The 24,194-nt window shown below is 46.9% G+C and overlaps 1 protein-coding gene across 9 annotated transcripts in view; it reads right to left on the bottom strand.

The window, feature by feature from the left end:
* Nucleotides 1-23,725, bottom strand: part of UBR4 (ubiquitin protein ligase E3 component n-recognin 4) — a 123,219-nt gene extending 99,494 nt beyond the window's left edge. For 7 of the 9 annotated variants that reach the window (XM_033159451.1, XM_033159450.1, XM_033159452.1 and 4 more), the window contains exons 1-23: nucleotides 23,471-23,724; nucleotides 15,308-15,405; nucleotides 14,941-15,044; nucleotides 13,572-13,701; nucleotides 13,087-13,223; nucleotides 12,492-12,594; nucleotides 11,867-12,008; nucleotides 11,544-11,668; nucleotides 10,683-10,807; nucleotides 10,452-10,511; nucleotides 9,181-9,371; nucleotides 8,969-9,068; nucleotides 8,737-8,874; nucleotides 8,433-8,547; nucleotides 8,121-8,308; nucleotides 7,308-7,467; nucleotides 5,960-6,048; nucleotides 4,965-5,134; nucleotides 4,306-4,588; nucleotides 3,950-4,082; nucleotides 2,256-2,335; nucleotides 1,558-1,686; nucleotides 678-860 (exon numbers count right to left, since the gene is read on the bottom strand). In XM_033159451.1, coding sequence (XP_033015342.1) covers nucleotides 678-860; nucleotides 1,558-1,686; nucleotides 2,256-2,335; nucleotides 3,950-4,082; nucleotides 4,306-4,588; nucleotides 4,965-5,134; nucleotides 5,960-6,048; nucleotides 7,308-7,467; nucleotides 8,121-8,308; nucleotides 8,433-8,547; nucleotides 8,737-8,874; nucleotides 8,969-9,068; nucleotides 9,181-9,371; nucleotides 10,452-10,511; nucleotides 10,683-10,807; nucleotides 11,544-11,668; nucleotides 11,867-12,008; nucleotides 12,492-12,594; nucleotides 13,087-13,223; nucleotides 13,572-13,701; nucleotides 14,941-15,044; nucleotides 15,308-15,405; nucleotides 23,471-23,631 — 3,144 coding nt within the window. In that variant the 5' untranslated portion in view covers nucleotides 23,632-23,724. Of the gene's footprint in view, nucleotides 1-677; nucleotides 861-1,557; nucleotides 1,687-2,255; nucleotides 2,336-3,949; nucleotides 4,083-4,305; nucleotides 4,589-4,964; nucleotides 5,135-5,959; nucleotides 6,049-7,307; nucleotides 7,468-8,120; nucleotides 8,309-8,432; nucleotides 8,548-8,736; nucleotides 8,875-8,968; nucleotides 9,069-9,180; nucleotides 9,372-10,451; nucleotides 10,512-10,682; nucleotides 10,808-11,543; nucleotides 11,669-11,866; nucleotides 12,009-12,491; nucleotides 12,595-13,086; nucleotides 13,224-13,571; nucleotides 13,702-14,940; nucleotides 15,045-15,307; nucleotides 15,406-23,470 lie in introns of all 9 variants that reach the window. The other 2 variants (XM_033159446.1, XM_033159447.1) reach the window with 1 other exon arrangement.
* Between the last annotated feature and the right edge of the window lie 469 nt (nucleotides 23,726-24,194).

The raw sequence follows: 24,194 nt of genomic DNA, 5'->3' as shown, positions 1-24,194 counted from the left end.
TTTGCTAAAACAACAACAATTTATTTGTACCCCGCCCACCTGAATGGGTTGCCCTAGCCACTCTGGGCAACTATAGGCTGGAAGCCTATTTCTAACCATGGTTTATTTAGCTGCCTTGTTTCAGCAAACCATAGTTATAACTAATGACAGTTCTGACTTTGGAGATAACAGTGAAGCTGTACATAATCCTAAAGTAGGACTTCTTATGGCTCACTTGCAGGAGGGAAATACAAGTCTGCCTTGGTGTAACACTAAACCATGGTTTAGCTGTATTTATTTATATGTGTCACCTCCAATAAACCAAGGAAGTCTCAATCTTACAATGAAAGGAAAATGCAATACGTGGCGAACACAACCATTAAAACAATGCTACACAGTGGATCACTGGATGTGGGCAAGCAGGGGAAATGGGGACGATTCCATCTAGACCAGTGTTTTTCAACCTTTTTTGGGCAAAGGCACACTTGTTTCATGAAAAAAATCACGAGGCACACCACCATTAGAAAATGGTAAAAAAATTGACTCTGTGCCTATATATAAAGTAATTTTTCAATTTTTCCTACGGCACACCAGGCAACATCTCGCGGCACACTAGTGTGCCGCGGAACAGTGGTTGAAAAACACTGATCTAGACGACCTACAAAACCTGAAGTTCTCAAGCCAAGTGGAGCAGCTACCTTGATCCAGCTGACGTAGGTGGGGATACGCAGACGGGAAGACCAGCGCAGGGTGTGCAGGATGTCACACTCACTCATCTCAGGGCTGTTCATCGCCAGCTGGTTCATGTAGTTCTTGGAGGGTGGCAAGATCCCCAGGATCCGCCAGAGGATCAAGAAGTAGTATTGAAGTGCACAGGCCTCCTGAGCAAAAGAGGAAGCAAGACAGAATTAGCTAACTGCAGTCCTGTTACAGCTGTCCAACCCTCAGGGCCTAAAACTGAAAGGGAAGCCAAAAGCAAGGAAGCCTAATCGATACAGCAAGCCCTACAGAGGGACATAGGAAGTATCCTTCTATTGAGTCGGCCCATTGGTCCAGCCAAGCACATCCTTGCCTATACTGACTGCCAGCAGTTCTACAAAGTTTCACAGGCAGGAGTCTCTGCCAACCCTACCTTCCGGAAATGCCAAGGATTGAACCAGAAACCTTCTGCAAGCAGAACACATGTGCAGCCATAGTATATGACCCTTTCCTCTCATATAAATCTCATGTCTTGGGCAAATGAGGGAACCAAGAACCTTCTGTCAGGATGGCTCAAATCATCATGCCAGTTCAATGACCAGAGTCTCAAACAGGCCTCTACTGTCTACTCAAGACCACCTTTACTTATTCCGCTGCCGCACTAGGTCCCACAACTGAGCAACATTGCTGCCGCCTCCCCCACCCACAAGCTGCACAGTGCAGAAGATGAATCACCACTGCCAATAGACTCAGTGGACAGATCGGCAGCTGAGCTCCATGCCAGATTCATCTAGTTAAAGAAATTCAAGTTTATTTGGAGAGGGCAGCAGAAGAACAGCCACATCAAAGTCTGGCTCAGGAGCCAGGGAGCGTCCTTACCAGTGCGGTGACGTTTTTGTTCTCCTTTCTTCGGAGGGTGTCGAAGTGGGAGCCAGCAGCCAGCAGCGAGGTGAGGGCCGAGTACAGGTCATCGTATTTTGTAGCCTTCGCAAACAAGACCTCGCACACCTGAAAGAGAAGTAGAGGAGTCCAAACTGTTTCACTGTGGCTTTGCTCCACTCGCCACTCTGGTTCAGAAGATCTGCTAAAAGTACAATTTAGCCCCCACAGGAAAAACACCTTCCTTTAGGCCAGCAGTTCCCAAAGGAGGAAATGGGGAGAGCTGAGAGGCAAGACTTTGAAAAGCTGGTATTGATGGATCAAGTTAAATTAAATAAATTAACTGGACTTTGAATAAATGTGCAATTAACTGTTAATTAACTGTAAATGTTTTGAATTTTTTTGTGTTGTTATCTTCCTTAGCGGATTGTGCCAAACCACTGTTCTGAATAATGCTTTTTTTATAGGGAAGAGGGCACTGGGGCGCATGGGTTAAGACCAAACCTTCAAAAGGGAAAAGGCAGTTATTCTAAATTTGAGAAACACAGCTTTAGGTCTCGTACATTGTACGTGCAATGATCAACTGGGGCCCACAGCTGGTACCAAGCCAGCTGCCAAACACTGCTGGACATCACCAAGGAAGCCTTGCCCAGTGTAGCAAAATTCCAAGTTCTACAGGGGTAGATGCTTATAGGTACCGTGTTATCAAGGCGGTTCAGATCGTCCTCGGGTGCTTCCGGTGAGAGAATGCAGTAGAACCTTGGTTGGGGGGCTGCATCTGGGAGAAAGAGAACAATTCAAAGAACCGGGTTATTTTAAGTTGCCTCCAAGGGAACACAGAAACACAGGCGTAAGTGATCCTTGAAAGCAGGACAGCTAGGCTTTCAAATGCCACCCCAAAAGGGAATAAAGAATACAGAAACACCAGTGCCAAAGACATAAGTGACCCAGCAGCCACCCTGCAAGGTTGGCCCATGCAATTCCCATTCCTGCAGAAGGAGGAGAGAGCTACGGTTACCCAGCAAATTCCTGGCAGTGTTTTGTGAAGCAGGTACAGTGCACGCTTGGGTTGCAAATGTGATCCGTACAGGAGGCACGTTCGCAACCCGCAGTACCGCTTCTGCGCATGCACGAGTGCCGAAACCTGGAAGTAACCCGTTCCGGTACTTCTAGGTTTGGCGCGAGCGCAACCCGAAAAAACATAACCTGCAGCATTCGCAACATGAGTTATGGCTTTACTCTAAACCAGCTCTGCAGCAGCCACAAAGTGGCCAGGAAGTCCATGTAAGTGATACAGGCTGTAAAAGGGGGAAAGCAACTTCCCTCCATAACCAGAATGGAAACACAACAACTCTCCACTTACACAGAGGTTACGCTCCTGGATACTGTGCATTCAATGTGAAATTGCATATAGTGGAGAACATCATCTAAATACACAGTAAACACCATCTCTGCCGCTCTCTCTCCCATCTACCTGTAGACCAAAAATACTGTATCCTAAAATATCAAAAACTGGAATTGAAGCTCTGGGGCAGTTAGAGGCCGGAGGATGAGTTGACAAGCAGCTGCTGCTGTGCTACCATGCGCATCAGCTGTTAGGTGGGGAGACTGAGCAGCCTAAACAAAGCCCCGCTGCTGTGCCTCTGGTCTCTTCCAGGCTTCCTCCAACCTTACAGACGTTCTTTTTGGGCTCCAGGGAGGGAGGATCTCTCCCATCATTTCCTGGTTTGAATAAAATTATTTATTTCCAGGCACTATGTGTATATGGGGTTACATGCGGGTCAATCATGCGTAAGTGCAGGGGACATCTGTACTGCAGGTTGGCCATGCATGGGGGGGGGGGGAGAGTGAGCATGGAAACTCAAGCATCAAATACATCTCCAAGCTCCAAAAACAGACAAGCCTCAACAGAAGATGGGAAGCAGGGCTCACTCTGTCAGCTTTGCCAAAGCTCAGCTCCATCAGGCACCTCCTGAACTGTGCTAGCTGATCATTATCAAAACAACTGCTTAAAAAATGGCAGCCCAAGTTTCTTTCTTCCCTCCCCACTCCCTCCCTGCCCCCTTTCCCATAGCTGTCAACCCTCCCTGCTGTTCCCCACTGCTATAATAAGGGAATTTCCTGCAAAAAAAGGGAAAGGTTGACAGCTATGCCCTTTCCCCATGTGGGTTAAACTGATTGTATTTAAAGCCACTCTTGTAGAGGCTTTTCAGCTGAAGAGAGGAGAAGATACACTCATCAGCTCCACCACCCCAGCATGGTGAATTAAAACAAAAACAACCAAAAAAGACTTGAGGCATTCGGAAAAGTCCTAAAATAAGCTTGGAACTGTTTTAATGCCACTAACCGGAGATGGAAACCATACCTCCACCAGCTTACTCAAGAGACCCACCTGATGAGCAGTGCTTGGCCCAGTTCTCTTCCACTTCCTTGAACCCGTGGTAGAGGGGAGAAGAGGTTCGCCGATTGCCATCCTGGGACCCGCCAGCCCAAACAATGGGTGGGGTGAGCAGGTTGTATTGCACCTAAAAAGGCAAGCAGGAGGAGGACAGATGTGAGGGCAGCAAAGAATGCCGTCAGTTTGGTTGGTTGCTCATCACAGAACCACGTAACTATAGAGCTGGAAGGGACCCCCAATGGTTATCTAGCCCAACCCGTGTGCTGCAATGCAGGAATCACAGTTAAGGAATCCCTGGTTTGAGGAGTGCACCATCCAGCAGTGGTGCGGCACCCACCCACAGTGCTCACCTGTTCAAACAGGTACACCGGAACCTTTGAATATTGGTGAAGCAAGTAGTCAAAGACCAAGAGGAGGCGGGCCAGGAGGAGAGGGACGCAGCTCAGCTGCGAATCCAGGTTGGCCATCAGCTCCAGGATGGTCTGGATGCAGAGGGTCAAGACCGACCGGCGGCCTTTCTCAGAGAAGCTGTGGAAGATCAGTAGGAGCAGCTGGAGGTGCTCAACGTTCAGGTCCTCAGTGTCGCCAGGGAGCGTCCCCTGCATGGCATTCTGCTTCAGGGTACCCACAAACCTGCCAAGGAGGGGAAGGGAAGAAGCAGGGAACGGGTCACAGCAAAGCAAGGAGCTCAACAGCACCAGGTACAACTCTGGCATATGACAAAAGCTACACAAGGAAGGTGCTGACTTGGGAAGATTCCATCGCTTTGGGGCTGCCCTCCCCTGGACTGCCACCCCCGAACATCTGAGGCCAGTGGAACTACCAAGCAGGGCCTTTAAGGTCTACCAATGCATTTTAAGAAGTAGGACTCCAATCTTAACATATATAAGAGACATGCAGGCAAGGGAGGAAGTTGAGGATTATCCCGGTGAAGATACTAGTTGATGAGACCCATTGTTTCTTATTCAGCAAGGCCTTGACTACAGCTCTCCTTTACCCCCTTGCTCACCTCTCCCAAACCTTCAGGCATTCGGGCACGTCAGGATCTCCTTGGGTGCTCGCTTTGTGCTGCCAGATGAGGAGGAGCCGAGAGAGGACAGACAAGCTCTGGGGGTGGATGTAAAGGGGCCAGGGACCTTCGGAGAAAGGGGCCACGCCCAGCTGCTGCAGGAGAGTGCTCTGGCAAGAGGGGGAAAATAAGTGCCGGCATGAAGTCCTTCAATAAAATCTAAACAACTGCTGCTAAAGGGGACTCCCTTTAGCAATTTGGGGGATGTATGAAGCTCCCTTATATTGAGCCAGACCATCTAGCTCAGTGTTGACTATACTGATCAACAGTGGCTTCTCCGGGTTGTTGTTTTTTTATTTACTTCATAAAATTTATACGCTCCACAATTGTTAAAAACAAACAAACAACAACAACAACAACAACCCTCAAAGCAGTTTACCAAAAAGGTAACACAATCAAGCTATCAGTAAGAAAAACTAACAATAATTTAACACTATAGAAAGTTAAAATAGCAATTAACCTAAAAACAGATTTAAAAACTCACATCAAATTTCTAAACAACTGAGTAGGCTTGTCTAAACAAGAATGTTTCTAGCAGGGGCCAAAAAGAGTATGGTGAAGGCAGCTGCCTAGTATCAAGAATCAGGGAGTTCCAAAAGTAGGTGCTGCCACACTAAAAGATCCAGTGCTTACAAATACAGAATGAGTGTTATATGGCATCTGTAAGATGCTGTGGATTGAGCCTGTAATCTTCTGCATGCAAAGCAGATGCACTACCACTGAGCTCCTATCATTGTCCTTGACCACTGGACCATGCTGGCTGCTGGGAGCTCTACAACTCTGTTCTAGATTCAACTTGGCTATCAAATTTTCAGACATTAACACCACCCCACCATTCCCCCATGCTAATTTCTAAACTGCTGGCCCTGGCTTTCCTAAGGGGGGGGGCTCTAGATCCTTCTTATTACTAGCCCCACAAGCACTGCAAGACTCACTTGCAAAGTGGGGGACTGGAGATCCGAGGTCACCAAGGAGTGGTTGAAGTGATACAGTGCAGCAGCAAATTCCTCTTCCTCTGTGGTACCTATGACAAAGGTCAGAGTCAGCTGGTTATCCCAGGATCCCACCACTTCACACAAAATAAACAGAAACCCGGCATAGCTAAACAGAACCTCTCAGTTGAGGTGGTGTCACTTTGCTTACAATTACACTCGTCCATCTTTGATCTTCAACCAGAACTTTTAAGTGACGAAAGACGCCACCAAAGATGGCCACCCCCTCTGTGTCCCTCTTTCTCCAGCAGTAGAGGAGATGCAGGGCTGTCGCTTCCAGGGCATAGCTGTCAACTTTTCCCTCTTTTTAAGGGAAGTTCCCTTATTCCGAATAGGATTCCTCACAAGAAAAGGGAAAAGTTGACAGCTATGTTCCAGGGGCAGCTGCAAGTCTCCTGCTTGTGTACAATTCTGCCCTTACAACAATCAAATCACATCTGCCAGGTTCAGAGACAGCTAGAGTATGTCAGGATATTATTACACGCCGAGCTGCAAAAGCTGCAGCAGCGAGGCTCACGTGACGATGTGTCTGTTTTCATCCTGTGAGAAAGCCAGCAGTCCTTTCTCACACATGTGATGTTATTGTACTGTACTTTACTTTCGTTTCTGGCTTGAGAGATGCCGGACACGCTAATGCACAGCTCTGACTTAATGAGCTGGCAAGCAGAGGCATACTCTGCATTTTATCTATAATAAAGCAGTTTAGCCTTCATGGCTTGTGTGTTGTTCTTCACGCTGGGGAACAATCGCATATCAATGTGCTCCTGGACTCGAGTAGCCAGGAGGGCATGCAGGCTTCGTCCCTACCTGGGGGTCAGTCTCACAACTTGCCCCCGTGGGACGTTTGCTAACAGAGACATGCCCTTTGAAAATATGAAGATGGCTGGACAATGTCAAGACCAGTGATCCATCAAATTCAAGGGTGGGGAAACCTTTTATACAACCCAAAGGCCACATTCCCCTCTGGGTAACTTTCTGGGGGCCACATGCCAGTGGTGGGCAGGGCCAAAGGCAAAAATGGGTGGGGCAACAAAGGTAAATTTTACTTTGCTGGAGATGGCTAGTTTTTACACACACCCCTCTCTACTTTCCATCCAGGCAAGCCAGAAACATTATCAGAGCTCAAGTAGACATTCCAGCCAGGGAAAAAACCATTCAAGGTTCAAAGCTGGATTGTGAAGGCCTAAGGTTGCCCATGCCTGATCTAGCTCAATTTCCCCTCCAGGGTCTCATGCAAAGACACTAGGCTAGAATGGCAAGGGGGAGAGAGAGCAAGGACTTGCTCCCCAACCTTTGATCCCGTCCTTGTCCACTTCCTTGATGATGCAGGCCAGCGTGGCCATGTGCTGCTCTGTCAGCGAGACGCTCAGGTAGTTGCGTATGAAATTATTCCTGGAGTCCAGCATGGAGGAAGTCACAAAGTTCAGGATATTGGAGGCCAGGTTTAAGAACTAGAGGCCAAAGGAGAAGAGGAGACAGGAGAGAATGGTGCATGAGCCAAACAGAAACTGAACGGAACCAGGAGGATAATACCGTATTGCCCCGAATATAAGCCACAACTTTAAAATTCAGCTCCTGGCGCTGTTTGACTATTTAAATGGTCACAAATATAAGCTGCACTTTAACTTTTCACAGTCAGAATTTGGAGAGAAAGTGAGGCTTATATTCAGGCCAATGCAGTAATCAGCAGTGCTTTCTCACAGATCCCAGTCACATCCCAAAAAAATCACTTTTTGTGTTCAAAAACAGAAGGCCCAAGATTTTTTGCTTCCAAAGGCCAACAGGTATTGAATATGGTCGTCAGTACTGTCCCCACCCCCACCCCATACACACCTCCCTGCCCCATGTACTCCTTATTGAAAGGCATTGTGTAAAGGGCACCTTTTATACTGCAAATCGCAGTAACCAGTGTGTTTGCGTGTACTTGTCTCAAAACAAAGAAACAGAACAGTCTTTGGGTCCTCAGTGAATTTGTCCAAGGTGGTGACCATCACTGCCTCTTGTGGGGATGAGTCTCGTGGTTCAACTATGCGCCACTGATTTCAATGGGTCTACTCTGAGCAAAACCAGCTGGACACAACCCTAGAAAGTTCCCACCACACACCAGTTCTGGATCTTTGCGACTGGCCAAGATGTTCCCGTTTTCTCCCACGGCCTGCTTGTTGGGGCTCTTCACTCGAGGGGAGCTCTCCAGGGGCGGGGGCGGGGGTGGCGGAGGAGGGGCCACTTTCTCTTTGCTGGGAGAAATGGTCTCCTCGAACCACTGCCCAAGGATGGGCTCGCTGTCGTCATCTAGGTAAAAAAACCCGAAGTAAACACAGAGATTAAGAGACGAGAGTGTAACATGCAATTAAGGGTAGTCTACTGCCGCCACCATGAAATACAAATCCCCAGGCCTCCCTTGTTTTGCACGCACCCTGGCTGCTGTCTTCGGTGCTGCTGAAATCATCCTCGTAGTAAGTGTTGGAGTCTGTGGAAGCGCTCACGTCGCTGCTCATGGAACCCTTTCGTTGTCGCTGAAGAACACAAGCCTGAAAGTTTGGGTCGGCGGGGGGTTTGGGGTGGGAGGGAGAAGAAAGACCAGACCAGGTCAGCTGCTTTCTGCAAAGCTTAGCTCCTGAAAGCTTAGGCTTGAAAGATGACTTTTACAAATGATGTAAAAAAATTGAGCAAGTTTCTAGACCTCCAGGTTGAAGGAAGCCCAAGGGGCCCGTAAATACCTTTCTGTACGAGGTCGACAGCAAAGTCAGGAGCAAGTTGGTGAGGGGCACCGAGTCGATCAACCGCTGGATTCGCTGTATCGATGTGCTCTGGGCCATGATGTTCAGCACAGCCGGGGGGCCATCGGTCTCCCAGCCCTGGAGGACGGAGGGTCAAAACTGTGTTATTTTGTCATGTTTGGAAAGCAGAACCCATCAGAACCCTGATCCGAGTTGTCTCTCCCCCTCTCACCTTGTGAAGAGCTTCAACTTGCAGGTCTTGGAAGAGGGAAGTGAGCAGCTTAATGGCATGGTTGGCAAGGACAACAGACAGGACGCCAAAACCCTGGTGCCTATGGAGAAGAGAAAAAGGAAGCATTTTAAGAACCCAAGAGCTTTTCCTTCTAAGATACAGGAAGGGGGGGGAGTCCCTGATGTTACTCTCTTGATTGATACCAAACTTACCCTTTCCCGGGCCCCAGCTTGGGGGATCCCACTCCCTCTTTGGAACGAGCAATGATGTCCCGTACCCGAAGGGCTGCCAGGGGATCTTTCTCTTTCCCCTTATCAGCCAGGGCTGTGGGGCTGAGGTTCAAGATGAGAAACAGGCTGTTCAGCAGACACCAGGCGCCAAGCAGCTGGAAGTTCTGGTAGTGCTGCCATCCCAGGAAAGAGGGGGGAAAGAGTGAGAACACATACAAACCCATGTTCAACACCACAATCACTTTGATCTGCAAAACGAGCACTGTTACAGATGTCATACAATATTCATTCCACGTTTGTAAGAAATCAATATTTTAGTGTAGCAGCACCTACACTTCGGAACTCCCTGCATGTTGACACCAGGTGGGTGCTTTCACTGTACTGCTTCCGGCACCTACTAAAAACCATTTTCGTTTAGGCAAAGCCTACCCAGACTTGCAGAATGTTGTTTTATTCTGGTCTTCAGCTTATCATTCATTTTAATTATTTTTTACAGTTTTAAGTAATAGTTTTTAACTACTTTTTAACTGATACAGTACTTATTTTGTTTCATTCTTTTCTTTCAGTGGGTGGGGTGGGATGTTTTAATCCTGCTTTTTAAAAATTTGAATGTGTTTTAAGATTTTTTCCCCTGTTGTGTTTTTCACTGGTTTTGATGTAGGTGTTACTTATTGTAAGTTGCTTTGAGTTGTTTTTTCAAAAAAGCAACTAATAAGTTTAATAAAAGGTAAAGGGACTCCTGACCATTAGGTCCAGTCGCAGACGACTCTGGGGTTGCGGCGCTCATCTTGCTTTACTGGCTGAGGGAGCCAGCGTACAGCTTCCGGGTCATGTGGCCAGCATGACTAAACTGCTTCTGGCGAACCAGAGCAATGCACGGAAACGCCGTTTACCTTCCCGCCGGAGTGGTACCTATTTATCTACTTGCACTTTGACATGCTTTCGAACTGCTAGGTTGGCAGGAGCAGGGACCGAGCAACGGGCGCTCACCCCGTTGCGGGGATTCGAACCGCCAACCTTCTGATCAGCAAGCCCTAGGATCTGTGATTTAACCCACAGCGCCACCTGCGTCTCAATAAGTTTAATAAACAACAACAAACAACTACTTTTGGTAAACCGCTTTGAGGCCTTATTACAATCAAGTGCTACATATAAACCTTGCAGAAAGAACAAATAACATTTCATTCCAACCCATCCATATGGGGCAAAGTTGCCAAGACAAAGGAGTTCTGCTTGGAGGTTATCGCCCTTACCTCCCCACCTGCACGGCGTGAGTTGCTGATGGCCTGCCCAATCATATCGTAGATTTCAAGCTGCAGACACAGACGGGAAACGAGATATTTCAGGACTTAATGAAAAGCTGCCATTTATACATGCATGCATACAAAAAAAAAAAACCTTTGGGTTGCAAATTCAGCACCGAATCTTCCCTTCTGGACACACAGAAAGAGGGATTCCTCTAAGCATCCAGCCACCCCACTTACACATTTCTGCACGATGGTGGCTGCATCGTTTTCATAGTCTTCTTCTTTTGAACTTGTGGAGCCAGTTCGGACCTGCTGGGTGCTGCCTACATGCAGGATGGCCATGCAGGTCGCAACACTCACACCTGGGCGGAGAGAGAAAGAGAGGATCTCGGCGTCAGGCAGAGCCTCGCCTAGTGCTGTAAGCTACATCCCATAATAAGTCTGGGCAGAGGGGCAAGAAGAAGTGTCCCCAATCACAAATTGAGGAAACCTCCTTTTAACTGTCAGTGCTTCTCTATAGAGTTCCTACTGAGAGACAAGTTTCCAAAGCACAAACCAGGTAGACACCGTAACTGGGCTGTATTCAACTAAACTAGACTCGGCACAAACCAGCGTTCAGCAGCCCACTGCCCTCCAGAGGCTTTGGACTACAACTCCCATCAGCCCCTGCTGCGACTTGTAGTCCAAAACACCTGGAGGGTATGAGACTGGCATAGATGCATTGGAATTAAGTTAGTCACATCCACTAATTTAAATGAATTGTTATACTTACCCTATGAAACTAATCAGCCCAAGTTAATCATGTTTGGTAAATTCAATGGGTCTACTCTGAGTAGAACTAACTAGGTACAACCCATTGTTACTATTCGGTTGATGCAACGACATTTGATGTGCACATCACTTGACAAAACAGAAGAGGGTAGGCCCATGCCCAGAGAAGCTTGCAATCTAAAATTCAACAAAGGAGAAACTTCATCGGAACAGGAGGGGCATAAGGAGAGCTGGCAAGAGGAAGAGGTCCATCCTTTTACTCTGAGATCAGAATGAAAATATGTGCCAAGTTCAGTTTCATTATGTTACTGTCAGGCAAGTGCTCACCTGCATAGAGGCAGCTAAGAGCCAGAACAGTGACGTCCTGCAGCCTTGTGGGAGTAAGAGGCTCCAGAACAGGGAGGGAGAGAGTATCCAAGGCCATGGTCACGTCAATCACCAGCGAATGGAACCTGCAGAAAGAAGGTTGACAGCATTGGAAGGGTAGCTTGGGACTCACCAAGGCAGGGAAATCAATGGCCCCCTGATACCGAAACCCAGCATTGAACAGATGTAAGCCAGGGCCATCTGGCAACGTCCAACCCAAACTGGATGATAGATTGGAAGGTGGGGGGGGGGGAAGAGAACATAAAAAGGGGAGCTCTCTTTACCCGTTACGGACTGCAGTGGCATCAGCTACAGTGGCTGGCATGATGAAAAATGAATTAGCGGACACAGCATCCTGGAAGCGGTTTATGTAGCGCAGAAAGTAAGGGAGGTTCAGGCAGACCCGCAGCAGCTTCTCAGAGCCACCTGTTAAGAAGAAAGGCAAGCGGTGTGACAAAAAAAAAAAGAGAGAGCCCTGCTGGATCAGACCAATTCCTTTTCACAGAACTGTAGAGTTGGAAGGGACCACGAGGGTCATCTAGTTCCACAATACAGAAATCTTTCACCCAAAGTGGGGCTCAAACCCATGACCCTGAGATTAAGAGTTTCATGCTCTATCAACTGAGTCATCCCGCCATCCCTTCAACCATCTCGTCCTGCCTCCTGTTTCTTCCCACAGTGGCCAATCAGACGGCTCCAGGAGGAATACTAATAGGGTGTGAAGGCAATAACCCTTTCCCTGCCCACCCCCCAGCAACTGGTGTTTGACAATAGTCAGCCTCAGCCGATGGAAATGTTATACAGCTAGGGAAACCCAACTTCCTACTTCCCCCCCCCTCTTCCTTTCTTTTAAGATCACTCGCTTGAAAACAAGTGATAGTAGTCGTAAGCATTAAATCCTCTCCCTACCAAGTTCTTGCAAGCTGGCCACGTTCTGAGCAATGAATATGCTCTTCGTCTTGGCTGCAGAAGCTTGTTCCGTGGATGCCTGGTCGTCGCTTTCACCTTCCCCCTGAGGAGAAAAACGGGAATTGGGCACCAGCCATGGTGCCGCTCCACATTTACATAGTGCTTTTGTATTTTAGTGTATTACAATTTGAATTCTATGCAATGAAAAGTAATACAGGAAATAAAAGAAGCAATAAAAACTCAATCAAAAATCGGACAAAACCTAGCACAGCATATTGCAGTTGCCACAGCAGGCAGAACAGTCTGCCAAGAACCACCAGCAATTCTCAAGTAGCTTGCAAGGAGAAAAGTTTGGGAACCACTGCCTTAAGACATAGGAAGCTATCTTGTACTAAATCAGACCACTGGCTCAGTCCTGTCTCCAATGTCTGGCAGTGGCCCTCCAGCAGTCTTTTCCAGCCCTAACAAGGGAGTGGACCTAGCACTTTCTGCAAGCAAAGCAGGTGCCCTACCCCTAAGCTGCAGCCCTTCCCCAGCTCCTTTCACTTGAACTGTTGTCACTGGACAGAGGGAGTCTCCAGGCTTCCATACACACCTGAGTCTGTGGCAGGATTGGAGAGGCTGCCACTCTGGGATTAAAGACAGACGTCAGCTGGTTGAGGAAGTTCATTTGCACTTCCTTCTGTCGCAGTTCGGGGCTGACTGGAGATGCCAGCTCTTTCTGATCCTCCACTGCAGAAGGAGAGAGGAAAACACATTACGGTAATTCAGCCCTTGCTTCAGGAATAGAAAGGCTGGATGTGATCGTCTGGTCACGTTCAGCACTAGAGAGCTCACAACAAAGTTTACCAGTTTATTTCATTTAATATCCCACCTGTCCTCCAAGGAGCTCAAGAGAGCATTCAGGCTTCTCCCAGCCCCTAACCGATTCATCCTCACAACAACCTTGCAAGGTAGGCGAGGATGAGAAATGGCCAAGTGAGCTTAATGTAGCGTAACATGGCTGAGTGGGGATTTGAACCCTAGCCTCACAGGTCCCAGTCCAACACTCTAACCACTACACCATACTACAGTTCTCACCATCAGAGAGGGTCTTCACTGTCTGGGGTAGTTTGGCTGACTTCATCATCGCTGTGAATGTGATGATTTCGGTTCTGTCAAGGCGGCTGCAGCCAGTACACAGGCCCTTGATCAGCAGGATCAAGTGTTTCTAAAAAGAAAGAGACAACTTCAAAGGTCAAGGCAGATGCAAGGACATGCTTTGGTGGTATTTCAGTAAACACAGGCAGCAGAATTTTTATGGTGTCCCGGTTATTACTATTATTTATTAATTATCTCCCACATATCTCAAGGCGACAAACACAATATAATAAAAACAGCACAGAAAACAACAGCAAATGCATTTTAAAAGCAGTACAAAGTAGGCAACCAGGACAGACACATTCATCCAGCTTAACACAATTTTAACTTAACAGGTAAGTGGAAATGGGCCTAGTGGTACCACATCATCAAGGCTATCTTTCTGTATGCCAAAAATGTAAGACTGTCATCATGCTGCAGTTTGCAAGGTTATGTTGTACATTTAAAGCTTTCTGTTGAATATCTTGTTTAAATATTAGGGTTTATTATTGTTCCACAGGATGTGTACCACTTTAAAAGCAAGGGTGCATATCCTGACCTAGTTTTTGCAGCAGTGTAGCAGGTGCTGATAAGTCATTATAATTAGCCGAATAAGGTGATTACAGTGTTTCTTTTTCTTTAACATATTGCATGTCTCAGCAATTGTGAATAGTATATAATGTGCTGTATGTATCTTACTCTGCCCCCTGGGGGTGGATGAGTGATGGTTACAGACACTTTGCAGAAGGGATGACTGTAAGATGTATGTTTGAGCAGTTGTTATTAAACCTTGCAAAGCTCTCTGCGTCTTTTCAGTGATTCCATCTGTGTGGTCTAATCTGCACGCACTCTGCGGCATGCTTCAATATGCAATACTTTCCACCCAGTAAGGAAACAGGAGCATCTAATCCCGTATATTCTCTACCCCAGACTTCCCCAACTGTACAATGCCTGGCAACTCCAGTGAAATAAAATCCCAGTTCATACATTGGTGAGCCTTCCTTCTGGGCTGCTGAGATGCAGTATGCAAAGGAGTCAGTGGACAAAGTGTTCCTCTAGACCACCCTTCGCCAACTTGATGCCCTCCAGATGCTTTGGACTGCAACTCTCACCATCCCTGACTATTTACCATACTAGCTAAGGCTGATGGTTGAGGATGATGGGAGCTGGGAGTCCAGCAACATTCAGGGCAGGCAAGGGAGCATAGAAGCTCTGCATCCCTGGTTTAAGTCAAGCCTTGGAAACTTCTGGATGCATAGCATAGGCTCTACTATTAAACTATACCCATGCATACACACATTCTCACTATGAAAAAGGCTTCTCCTCTCACCTGTGAAACGGCACAAGCCTCATCTGGGTTTTCAAGTCGCAGCAGGGAAAATTCAATAAGGACTTTGCAGGCAGCTGCCACAGATTGCAGCTGATTTCTAGGTACTAAAAAGCCAAAGATGTCAGATCATTCGAAGAGGTGTTAGTTCCCTACAAAGAAACCTCAGAAACTGATTTACCATTTGCTGATCTGTCTCCCCTCCTTGGAAGTTCATTTCTGGTTTGCAAACCTCCCTTCCCCTGTCTAGCCCCCTGTTTACCTTATAAATTACAAGCCATTGAGGGAAAGAGACATCTGTTGGTAAGAACAAGGGGAGAAGGCATGATGGCTCAAGGAGAATGTCAAAACTCACACTCTGGACACTCACCCAGTCCACACACTGTGGTGATGTAGTGCGTCGCAAGGGCGACAAAGGACGAGTAGAAAGGTTCATACTGCTTGTCATGGTGCAAGATTTCAGACTCACTGCAGAGAGAGAAAGAAGACAGAGAGCGGATTATGAACGAGTTATTTCTGTGCTCTCGGGGACTGCCCTGAACTTTGACCATATGCATCAAGTATGTTAAAGATTACAGGTTGTATCCATAAGGGCGTATGAAGATCCTGCTGGGTCAGGCCAGTGGTCCATCTAGTCGAGCAGCCTGTTCTCACTATGGCCAAACAGATGCCCCAAAGGGAAACTTGCAAACAGGACCCAAGCACAAGAGCACTGTCTCCCCTCCTGTGGTTTCCAGCAACTGGTATTCAGAAACCAGCTTGGTGTCTGGTATTCAGAATTTTTTCGGTGTCACCAAAAAATGTTAACACATCACTTGGGAAGACAGACGAATTAATGCCAGTGTATTGGAAGAAGCAATGATCACCAGTGTCAAAGCAATTCTTTTTCAACATCAACTTCGTTGGACTGGTCATGTTGTTCGGATGCCTGATTATCGTCTTCCAAAGCAACTGCTCTATTCCAAACTTTAAAATGGAAAGCGTAATGCTGGTGGTCAACAAGAGGGTTTAAAGACTCTCTCAAGGCAAATCTTTAAAAATGTAGGATAAACACTGACAACTGGGAAACTGGCCTGCGAACACTCCAACTGGAGGATAGCCTTTACCCAAAGTGTCATGGTCTATGAAGATGCTTGAACTCAGGATGAAAGGGAGAAGTGTGCTAAGAGGAAGGCACGCTTGGCAAACCCCCGCCGTGATCAACTCCCGCCCGGAAACCTACCGGTATGTCCCAGCTGTGGAAAGACGTGTGGATCCAGAATTGGCCTCCACAGTCAATTACAGACTCACTGTTAAGACCATCTTCATGGAAGACAATCTTACTCTGCTATGAGGGATTGCCAAAGAAGAAGATTCAGAAACATTACTGCCCTCAACAGTGGAACTACTAGCAAATCTACTTATCCTGGATCCAACCCAATATTCTTTGAAACATCAGCAAGAATGTGCTTTCCGAAACATTTGAGGGTTGTTGTTTTTTGGGTAATGTAATTGTTGCAACAAGAGTAACGACTGCATCGATTCACACATAAAAAACCTAACAGTGTAACTACAACAACGGCGCATTCTCAAAAGTATAAATATCACATCAACATAAAAACAATAACTCGCAGTTCCTCTAACATTCATCAAAAATCTTAACCCAGCAAGGGAATCCCACCAGCATCTCAAGTAAAAATATCCAGAGAATTTCACATTCAAAAGTAACACCAAAGTTGATGATCCACCCCAATCTTTTATGACTTAACCTTTTGAAAGCTGGAGGGGACTTAGGTTAGCGTATACCTGGTAACTCAGTGCTGCCAGCTCTGGCTGGCATCAACTCTCCAGTCTCAGGGAGAGAAGAGTTTCCCCACCACCCACACCCCAGCCCTGCTAGCCTTGATCCTTTTTTGGAATTATTTATTACATTTCTATCCCACCCTTCCCTGCATAAGAGCCCCATCGAAAAGTTAAAACATAACTTTCCAAACTTTTCATGTTAGTGACACACAAATTTAGACATGCATCATTTTTGCGACACAGTAATTCAGTTTTACTAGCAAACTAGAGGTTAAACTACTGTAATCCCTTTCCAGCCCAGGGAGGAGCGTGGGGAGCATTCACGCGACAAACCTACACACTGCAGCCAACACACTAACCTGTCATGACACACAGTTTGGAAAGCTCTGGGTTAAAACAATGCAATTAAAATAATTTTAAAGCTGGAGATTGAACACTGGACTTCCTGCAGTAAAGCTTTCAATTTACCACTAAGCTATTACCTCTCCCCACAGAAGGTTGCCTCTGGGGCAGGACTGTAGCTACTCTAGGTAAGGCTGGGAGAGACTTCCATCTGAAACCCAGGAGTCACTGCTAGTCAGCGTAGAGTACTGAGCTAGGCCTGTCTCTGTATAAGGCATCTTTCTACGTCCCCGGACTCACCCTATGAGGACTTAAACCTTGGAAAGAAAACATTTTATGGGGAAAGACCACAGCTCAGTGTTGGAGCACCTGCCTTGCCTGCATAAAGTCCCAGGTTTAATCCCTGGTGTCTTCAGGAAGGGCTAGGAAAAGACCCTTGGCCTGAAACCCTGGAGATCCACTGCTAGTCAATGTAGACAATACTGTACTGAGTTAAAGGGACCAATGGTCTGACTTAGTAGCAGAGGAAGCTGCCTTAGACTGAGCCAGAACCACAGATCCATCTACCCAGGCGAGCCTCTCTGGGGAGAGCATCCCACAAACAGGGAGCCACTACAGAAAAGGCTGCTCTTGTGTGGCCACCCTCCAGACAAGTGTTCCCCGAGCTTGAATCTCCAGCTGTTTTGGATGACAATTCCTATCATCCCTGACCACTCATCCTGCTAGCTAGGGATGATGTGAATTGTTGTCCAAAAACAGCTGGAGACCCAAGTTTAGGAAACACTGCTCACTTTTCCAGGAGGGGGCACATGAAGAAGGGCCTCAGAAGATAATAATAAAAACAATAACAATAATAATAATAATTTATTATTATTTATACCCCACCCATCTGGCTGGGTTTCCCCAGCCACTCTGGACGGCTTCCAACAAAGATTAAAAATACATTAAAACATCAGTCATTAAAAACTTCCCTAAACAACGGCTGCCTTCAGATGTCTTCTAAATGTCAGATAGTTGTTTATCTCTTTGACATCTGATGGGAGGGTGTTCCACAAGGCGGGCGCCATTATGGAGAAGGCCCTCTGCCTGGTTCCCTGTAACTTGGCTTCTCACAGTGAGGGAAACACCAGAAGGCCCTCGGAGCTGGACCTCAGTGTCTGGGCTGAATGATGGGGGTGGAGACGCTCCTTCGGGTATACTGGGCTGAGGCCGTTTAGGGCTTTAAAGGTCAGCACCAACACTTTGAATTGTGCTCAGGATCCAGGTATGTTCATATGGAGAGGCGGTCCTTGAGATACTGAGGTCCTGAGCCATTTAAGGCACCATAGGTCAAAACCAGCACTTTGAATTGGGCTTGGAACTAACTGGTAGCCAGTGCAACTCGGCTAGGATCAGTGTAATATGTGCAAACCACCTTGTCCCGGTGAGCAGTTCTGCACTAACTGAAGTTTCTGAACCGTCTTCAGAGGCAGCCCTATGTATAAAGCTCCCAACAGCTTCATGTAGATGTTAAACAGCTTTGGCGATAGATTACTACTTCCCATAGCATAACTGCCAGGGGGCCAAAGAGAACTTTTCCAATGCCAGTGTGGTGTAGTGGTTAGAATGTTGGACTAGGACATGGGAGACCCAGGTTTGAATTGTTATTAATATTATTGCTATTTTCTGCACACAGTCCCATAGGCAGGGCCTGGACCACTGTAACACAGTGCCCCCAATACCCATCTCACAGAACAAGTTCAGGAACATACCATGGCCAATGGTAACAAAAATCACAGAGTGACTGAGAAGAATGGGTGGAGTTCACCCATCAGGCCAACCAAAGCAGAAACCCATTACTGAGTAGGAGGGTCCCAACATATAATATGGACCTGACACACACTTACAAAAACTGGCCAACAAAGCTCTTACAACTGTAACTCCATCAGACTGACTCCATCGGCTTTTCAAATCGGCTTGGGAAGTGCTGAAAAATCCAGGCGATGGGACAACAAAACAACTCAGGAGTTGAGCCTCAAAGAGAAACAGCCAACAGTCAAAGCACCCTTTTGCACTTACATGTTTTCCCCCCTCTCTGCTGCTTCAACGAGCTTCACGCTGTTTGCTTTGTTAATGCCCCACAGCAGTTCCCCATAACTCTGAAAGCATGAACACACACTAATGCACACACAGAGCTGGATGAAGTTTGTGCAATTTTGCAAAACAGAGGGTTCAAAGCAGACAGTTGCACAACAGAGGCACAAAAACAACCTGATGCAAGGAAAGATGAAGGGCATTTCAGAATAGTTTGTTTTCTGCCAGGGTGTGGGGTGCTCAGCTTGTTCCTGCTACTGTTCTAAGGTGGTTTGTGCTACATCCATTGTATTTAAGCACCTCTGTTTTTATCATTGTTAGCTGGTCTAGAAAATCCTTTACTTAAACAGTGGTAGAAGTTCATTTTCAGGAACCTTCTAGGGACTACATGCCAGTGGTGGGCAGGACCAAAGCCCAAAGTATGCAAAGCAATGGATGCAACTCTTAATTTTGTGCAGTAGGCTGCATTCCAGCCATGCAAATACCAGAGGTTTCTACACCAACAGAGACACTTCTCTCCAGCCAGGCAAGGACAAGGCATTATTATCACAATTCAAGGACACATTCCAACCAGGCAAAATCATCAGAAAAGGAGAAAGAGAGGCCTGGGGGGGGGGGGGGAGTCCTGAAGACCAGAGAGGACTTGCAGGTTGCTGCTGCATTTGGTCATAGGACCCGAGGTTCCCCACCCTGACTTAAAGAGAAGGCTATTAATGCAGTCATGAGCAATGTGGAAGAAACCAGTTTAAGTGGCAAAACAAAACCACCACCAAATGACACCCATACAGCAAACACAAAAGCAGCGCAACTGAAAACTGCTTTGTAAGAACAAACATGGTAGGAAATACATAAAAGGGAAAGACTGTGGTCAGTGATAGTTTTACAGGGCTTTGTAGCAGTCACATAAATGTGATATTATTTCAGAACTATTGTGTGAATCAGAACAGAGGTGACACCTTTATTCTGATGAAGCTGGGTGCTTCTGACAGTCAAATGTCAACAACTGTGACATTTAAAAACCTCCCTAAACCATAGCTGTCAACTTTCCCCTTTTTTAAGGGAAATTCCCTTATTCGGAATAGGATTCCTTGCAAGAAAAGGGCAAAGTTGATAGCTATGCCCTAAACCTCCCAGCTGGAGGGAAGGCTGTATCGGTTGAATTTCTGCATGGCAGCTCTACCAGAAAAAGACAGTGATAGCTACCCTAAATCTCACTAGATCCCAGGATCAGTATTATCACTGAACCACAGAATTGAACAGTTGGAAGGAACCACGAGGACATTCTAGTCCAACCACCTGCAGTGCAGGAATCTTTCACCCAATATGGGGCTAGAACCCATAACCCTGAGATTAAGAGTCTCATGCTCTACCAACTGAGCTATGATGCACTGCTCATTAAAAGTGAAAGAACTTCCTATTAAGATTATTACTTTCCCCATACGTTCTGGAGCTGTTAACTGTTCATGAATGGAAAGCACCCTCTCAATAATAGCAAGGCTCCTGCAGCTAAGCTAGTGCCAAATGTACTGTCATCTGGGCAGCCCAGGACCTCCATACATTGCCTAGGTTTGTGCCCTGGAGAGGTCATTTCAGTGCTGCTAACAGAGCAGAAATAACGATGGGAGGCAGCACTTACAAGTTATCAGTCTCTGCAGCCGCAGTGGGTGCTGTGATTCTCTAGTGGTTTGACTTCACCCCCAAAAGCACACTCCATTCTCTCTTGAAACAGACAGATGCCAACATGTCTAGGGTGTGACCCTCTGGACGTGGCTCCTTACACTTCTTTAACCAACTGATATGCACTGTTATGTTATTGTCCTGCTGTTTTTGTTAGCGTATCCTATTTTATGTACCATGCAACAAAATTAAAAACTAACAGTAAATTTAACTGCAACAAGGCTAATCCAACAGCAGCACCCAGATTATTGAATTTTCCCCCTTCCCCCTGGACAGAGGTTCAAGTGGTCGCCATTCTCTCTCAAATTTTAGGAAAGCAACCAAGACTTAAACAAAAAAAACCCAAAGCATTGAATTTTAATTTTTTTACGTCTTGCTGTTCTTCTGAAACTGACCAAGCAGTTTCATGTTCCTCTCTTGAAGCTGCTTTAATAACGTAAATTGTACATAGCATACCATTTTACTATTGTTGCGTTTCTGCATTTTTTATATAACAAGTGATTGGGAGACAGACAATTTTTAATGTATACTTAATATTAAACTTAGGGTTGTACCTAATGTTAGTCCTACTCAGGGTGAACGCACTGAAATTAATGGACATGACTAACTTAGGCCACCTCATGAGAAGAGAAGACTCTCTAGAAAAGACCCTGATGCTGGGAAAGATGGAGGGCACAAGGAGAAGGGGACGACAGAGGATGAGATGGTTGGACAGTGTTCTCGAAGCTACTAACATGAGTTTGGCCAAACTGCGAGAGGCAGTGAAGGATAGGCATGCCTGGCGTGCTCTGGTCCATGGGGTCACGAAGAGTCGGACACGACTGAACGACTGAACAACAACAACAACTTAGGTCCAGTAACTTCATTGGGTCTAACAGGAATAAAACTGAGTTGGAAGCAATCATAAAGGTAAAGGGACCCCTAACCATTAGGTTGAGTCGTGTCCGATCTGGGGTTGCGGCACTCATCTCGCTTTACTGGCCGAGGGAGCCGGCATACAGCTTCCAGGTCATGTGGCCAGCATGACAAAGCCGCTTCTGGCGAACCAGAGCAGCGCACGGAAACGCCATTTACCTTCCCACTGGAGCAGTACCTATTTAACTACTTGCACTTTTGACGTGCTTTCGAACTGCTAGGTGGGCAGGAGCTGGGACCGAGCAACGGGAGCTCACCCTGTCGCGGGGATTCGAACCGCCGACCTTCTGATCAGCAAGCCCTAGGCTCTGTGGTTTAACCCACAGCGCCACCTGCGTCCCGGAAGCAATCATAAGTAACAACAAAAAGACCCTTTAGGCACTCTAAGGATGATCATTATGGCGTAAAACCTTCAGGTACCACAACCCCTCTGAGCATGGGAGTAGCCAAGATTTTGGTTTGGGCAGGCCCTTTGTTGGGGGGGGGGCTGAACCTCAGTTAGCTATGTTTTTGTATTGATTTTTATTTAGGGGGGGCGGCGGCTCCTCCCTGCCCCCCCTCGGCTACGCCCATGCCTATGAGGCATGAAGGGCAATCCTGAACTGGTGCTACAAAACACAAACACAGCCACCTATCTAGTAACAAGCTTTCTTGTAAAACCACCAAGGGAATTACAGAACTAAAGGCCTCCATTAAAATACCTACAATAAAGCAAAGTATTAAAACAATTGTTTACTAGAGAGGTAGCCCTCAAAGCTGTTGTTGGACTACAACTCACACATTGCTTGACCACCACTACTGGGGCTGATGGGAACCAGCTTCCCGTAATTTAATTAGCCCCCAAGCACCACAAAATAATTATTTATTTACTTATAATTATATGCCAACTGTCCTGTGAGGAACTCAGTTGTGAATCCTATGTTTCTTTCTTCGGTCTCCCGTCTCCATTTTAGCCGCACAACAATCCTGTGAGGTAGTGAAGACAGGTGCCAGCCGAAGATAACCACTGAAAGCTTCATGTGTCTGAGTGGGGAAATTAAATACTTTTTAATATGTTTTAATATTATATTGTTTAACCCCTCCCCATGGGACCTTAGAGTGAAGAACAGGTAATGAGCTATAATAATAATAATAATAATAATAATAGCCTAATCTGAATTTGCCTCTCCCAGCTCCCTAGTCAGATACTCACTAACAACTACACCATGCTGACTCTCCCCTCACCAAATAATGAAAAATGCAGGTATAATATATGCTAGTAAATCAGCATTTATTCTATGCTAGCATTTGCCTTTTTTCTTTCCCCCCTATTTTACTATTATTACTTCATGCATTTTGGTTATTATGTTGTAAACAATCCTGTTGTCTCTTGATGAGGGACGGTATATAAAAAAATAAGAACAGAATAAATATCTCCCCCCCCCCAAAAAAAATGATCAAATCGTCGAGTGTCACAGTCAGTGTTAGGCATGCTCAGAGTAGACCCACTGAGCTCAATGCATGTGACCAACCTGGGTCCATCAATATCAATGGGTAGGAGACATAACTCGAAATGGAAATGTCGGTTGCCAGACCTGTAAATTTCAATCCCATTTTATAGCAACAATTGCCTATAACCTGTACACGCAAGTCACTCTCCACGTGCCATGAATCCCGCTCAGCGCCAAAGGGGCGGGAACAGGTGTTGGCCGGACCACGCCCACCATCGCCCGAAGCCCCGCCCACGCCCCCACGCCACGCCTACCTCTCAATGACGGAGGCCAACAGCTGCGGCAACTCCCGCATCTCGAAGGCCGAGTAGGAGGCGGAGAGGAGCGGCCGCACCGCCACCTCCCAGCCGGGCTCCCGCTCCGCCGTTGCCGTCGGGGAAGAACCGGCGCTACCGCCTCCCCCCGACGCCGCCATCTTGACGACGACTCTCCTCAGCTCAGGTTCCAGAAGCGTTTGAGTTGCTGAGGCGAGGAAAGAAGAGGCCAGGGGACCGCTTCCGGGCCAGGACGGAAGTGACGACATGGCAGTGGCGGCAGCGACCAATCATCGCTTAGAGACGCAGCTTCGCCTTAGAGATTGGCATTGCGGCGTGTTTCGAATAAACTTCCGTTCTTTTCGAAGCTGAGTGGCTAGAAGGTCCCACGGAAGTTCTCTGCTTTCTGACAGCCGAGGCAAAGTATGTGGGGGTTGTTTATAGAGATTGCCGAGCCACTAGAGCTGCTTCAAATCCCTCCTATTTCTGAGGAGCAAATCTAACACAACATGGTTTCCAAGTTGACCGAACGAATAGCGGTAGTGACTGGAGACGCGGTCATTCCCATGCTTTCTCTAACTCTTTGCTTTCCTGGCTCATGGGAAGGACGCATGCGCAGAAACGTGAGTCAGCGAGTTTCGCTCTCGATGGCGTTGTGCGCATGCGCTAAGTACAAGCCAGCTTTACGTGCAGACTAGTGACTTGGTAGCACGTTCCTATTTTT

Source organism: Lacerta agilis, chromosome 8 (genome assembly GCF_009819535.1).
Source record: "Lacerta agilis isolate rLacAgi1 chromosome 8, rLacAgi1.pri, whole genome shotgun sequence".
NCBI lineage: Eukaryota > Metazoa > Chordata > Lepidosauria > Squamata > Lacertidae > Lacerta > Lacerta agilis.
This window is presented reverse-complemented; position numbering and strand designations above follow the sequence as displayed.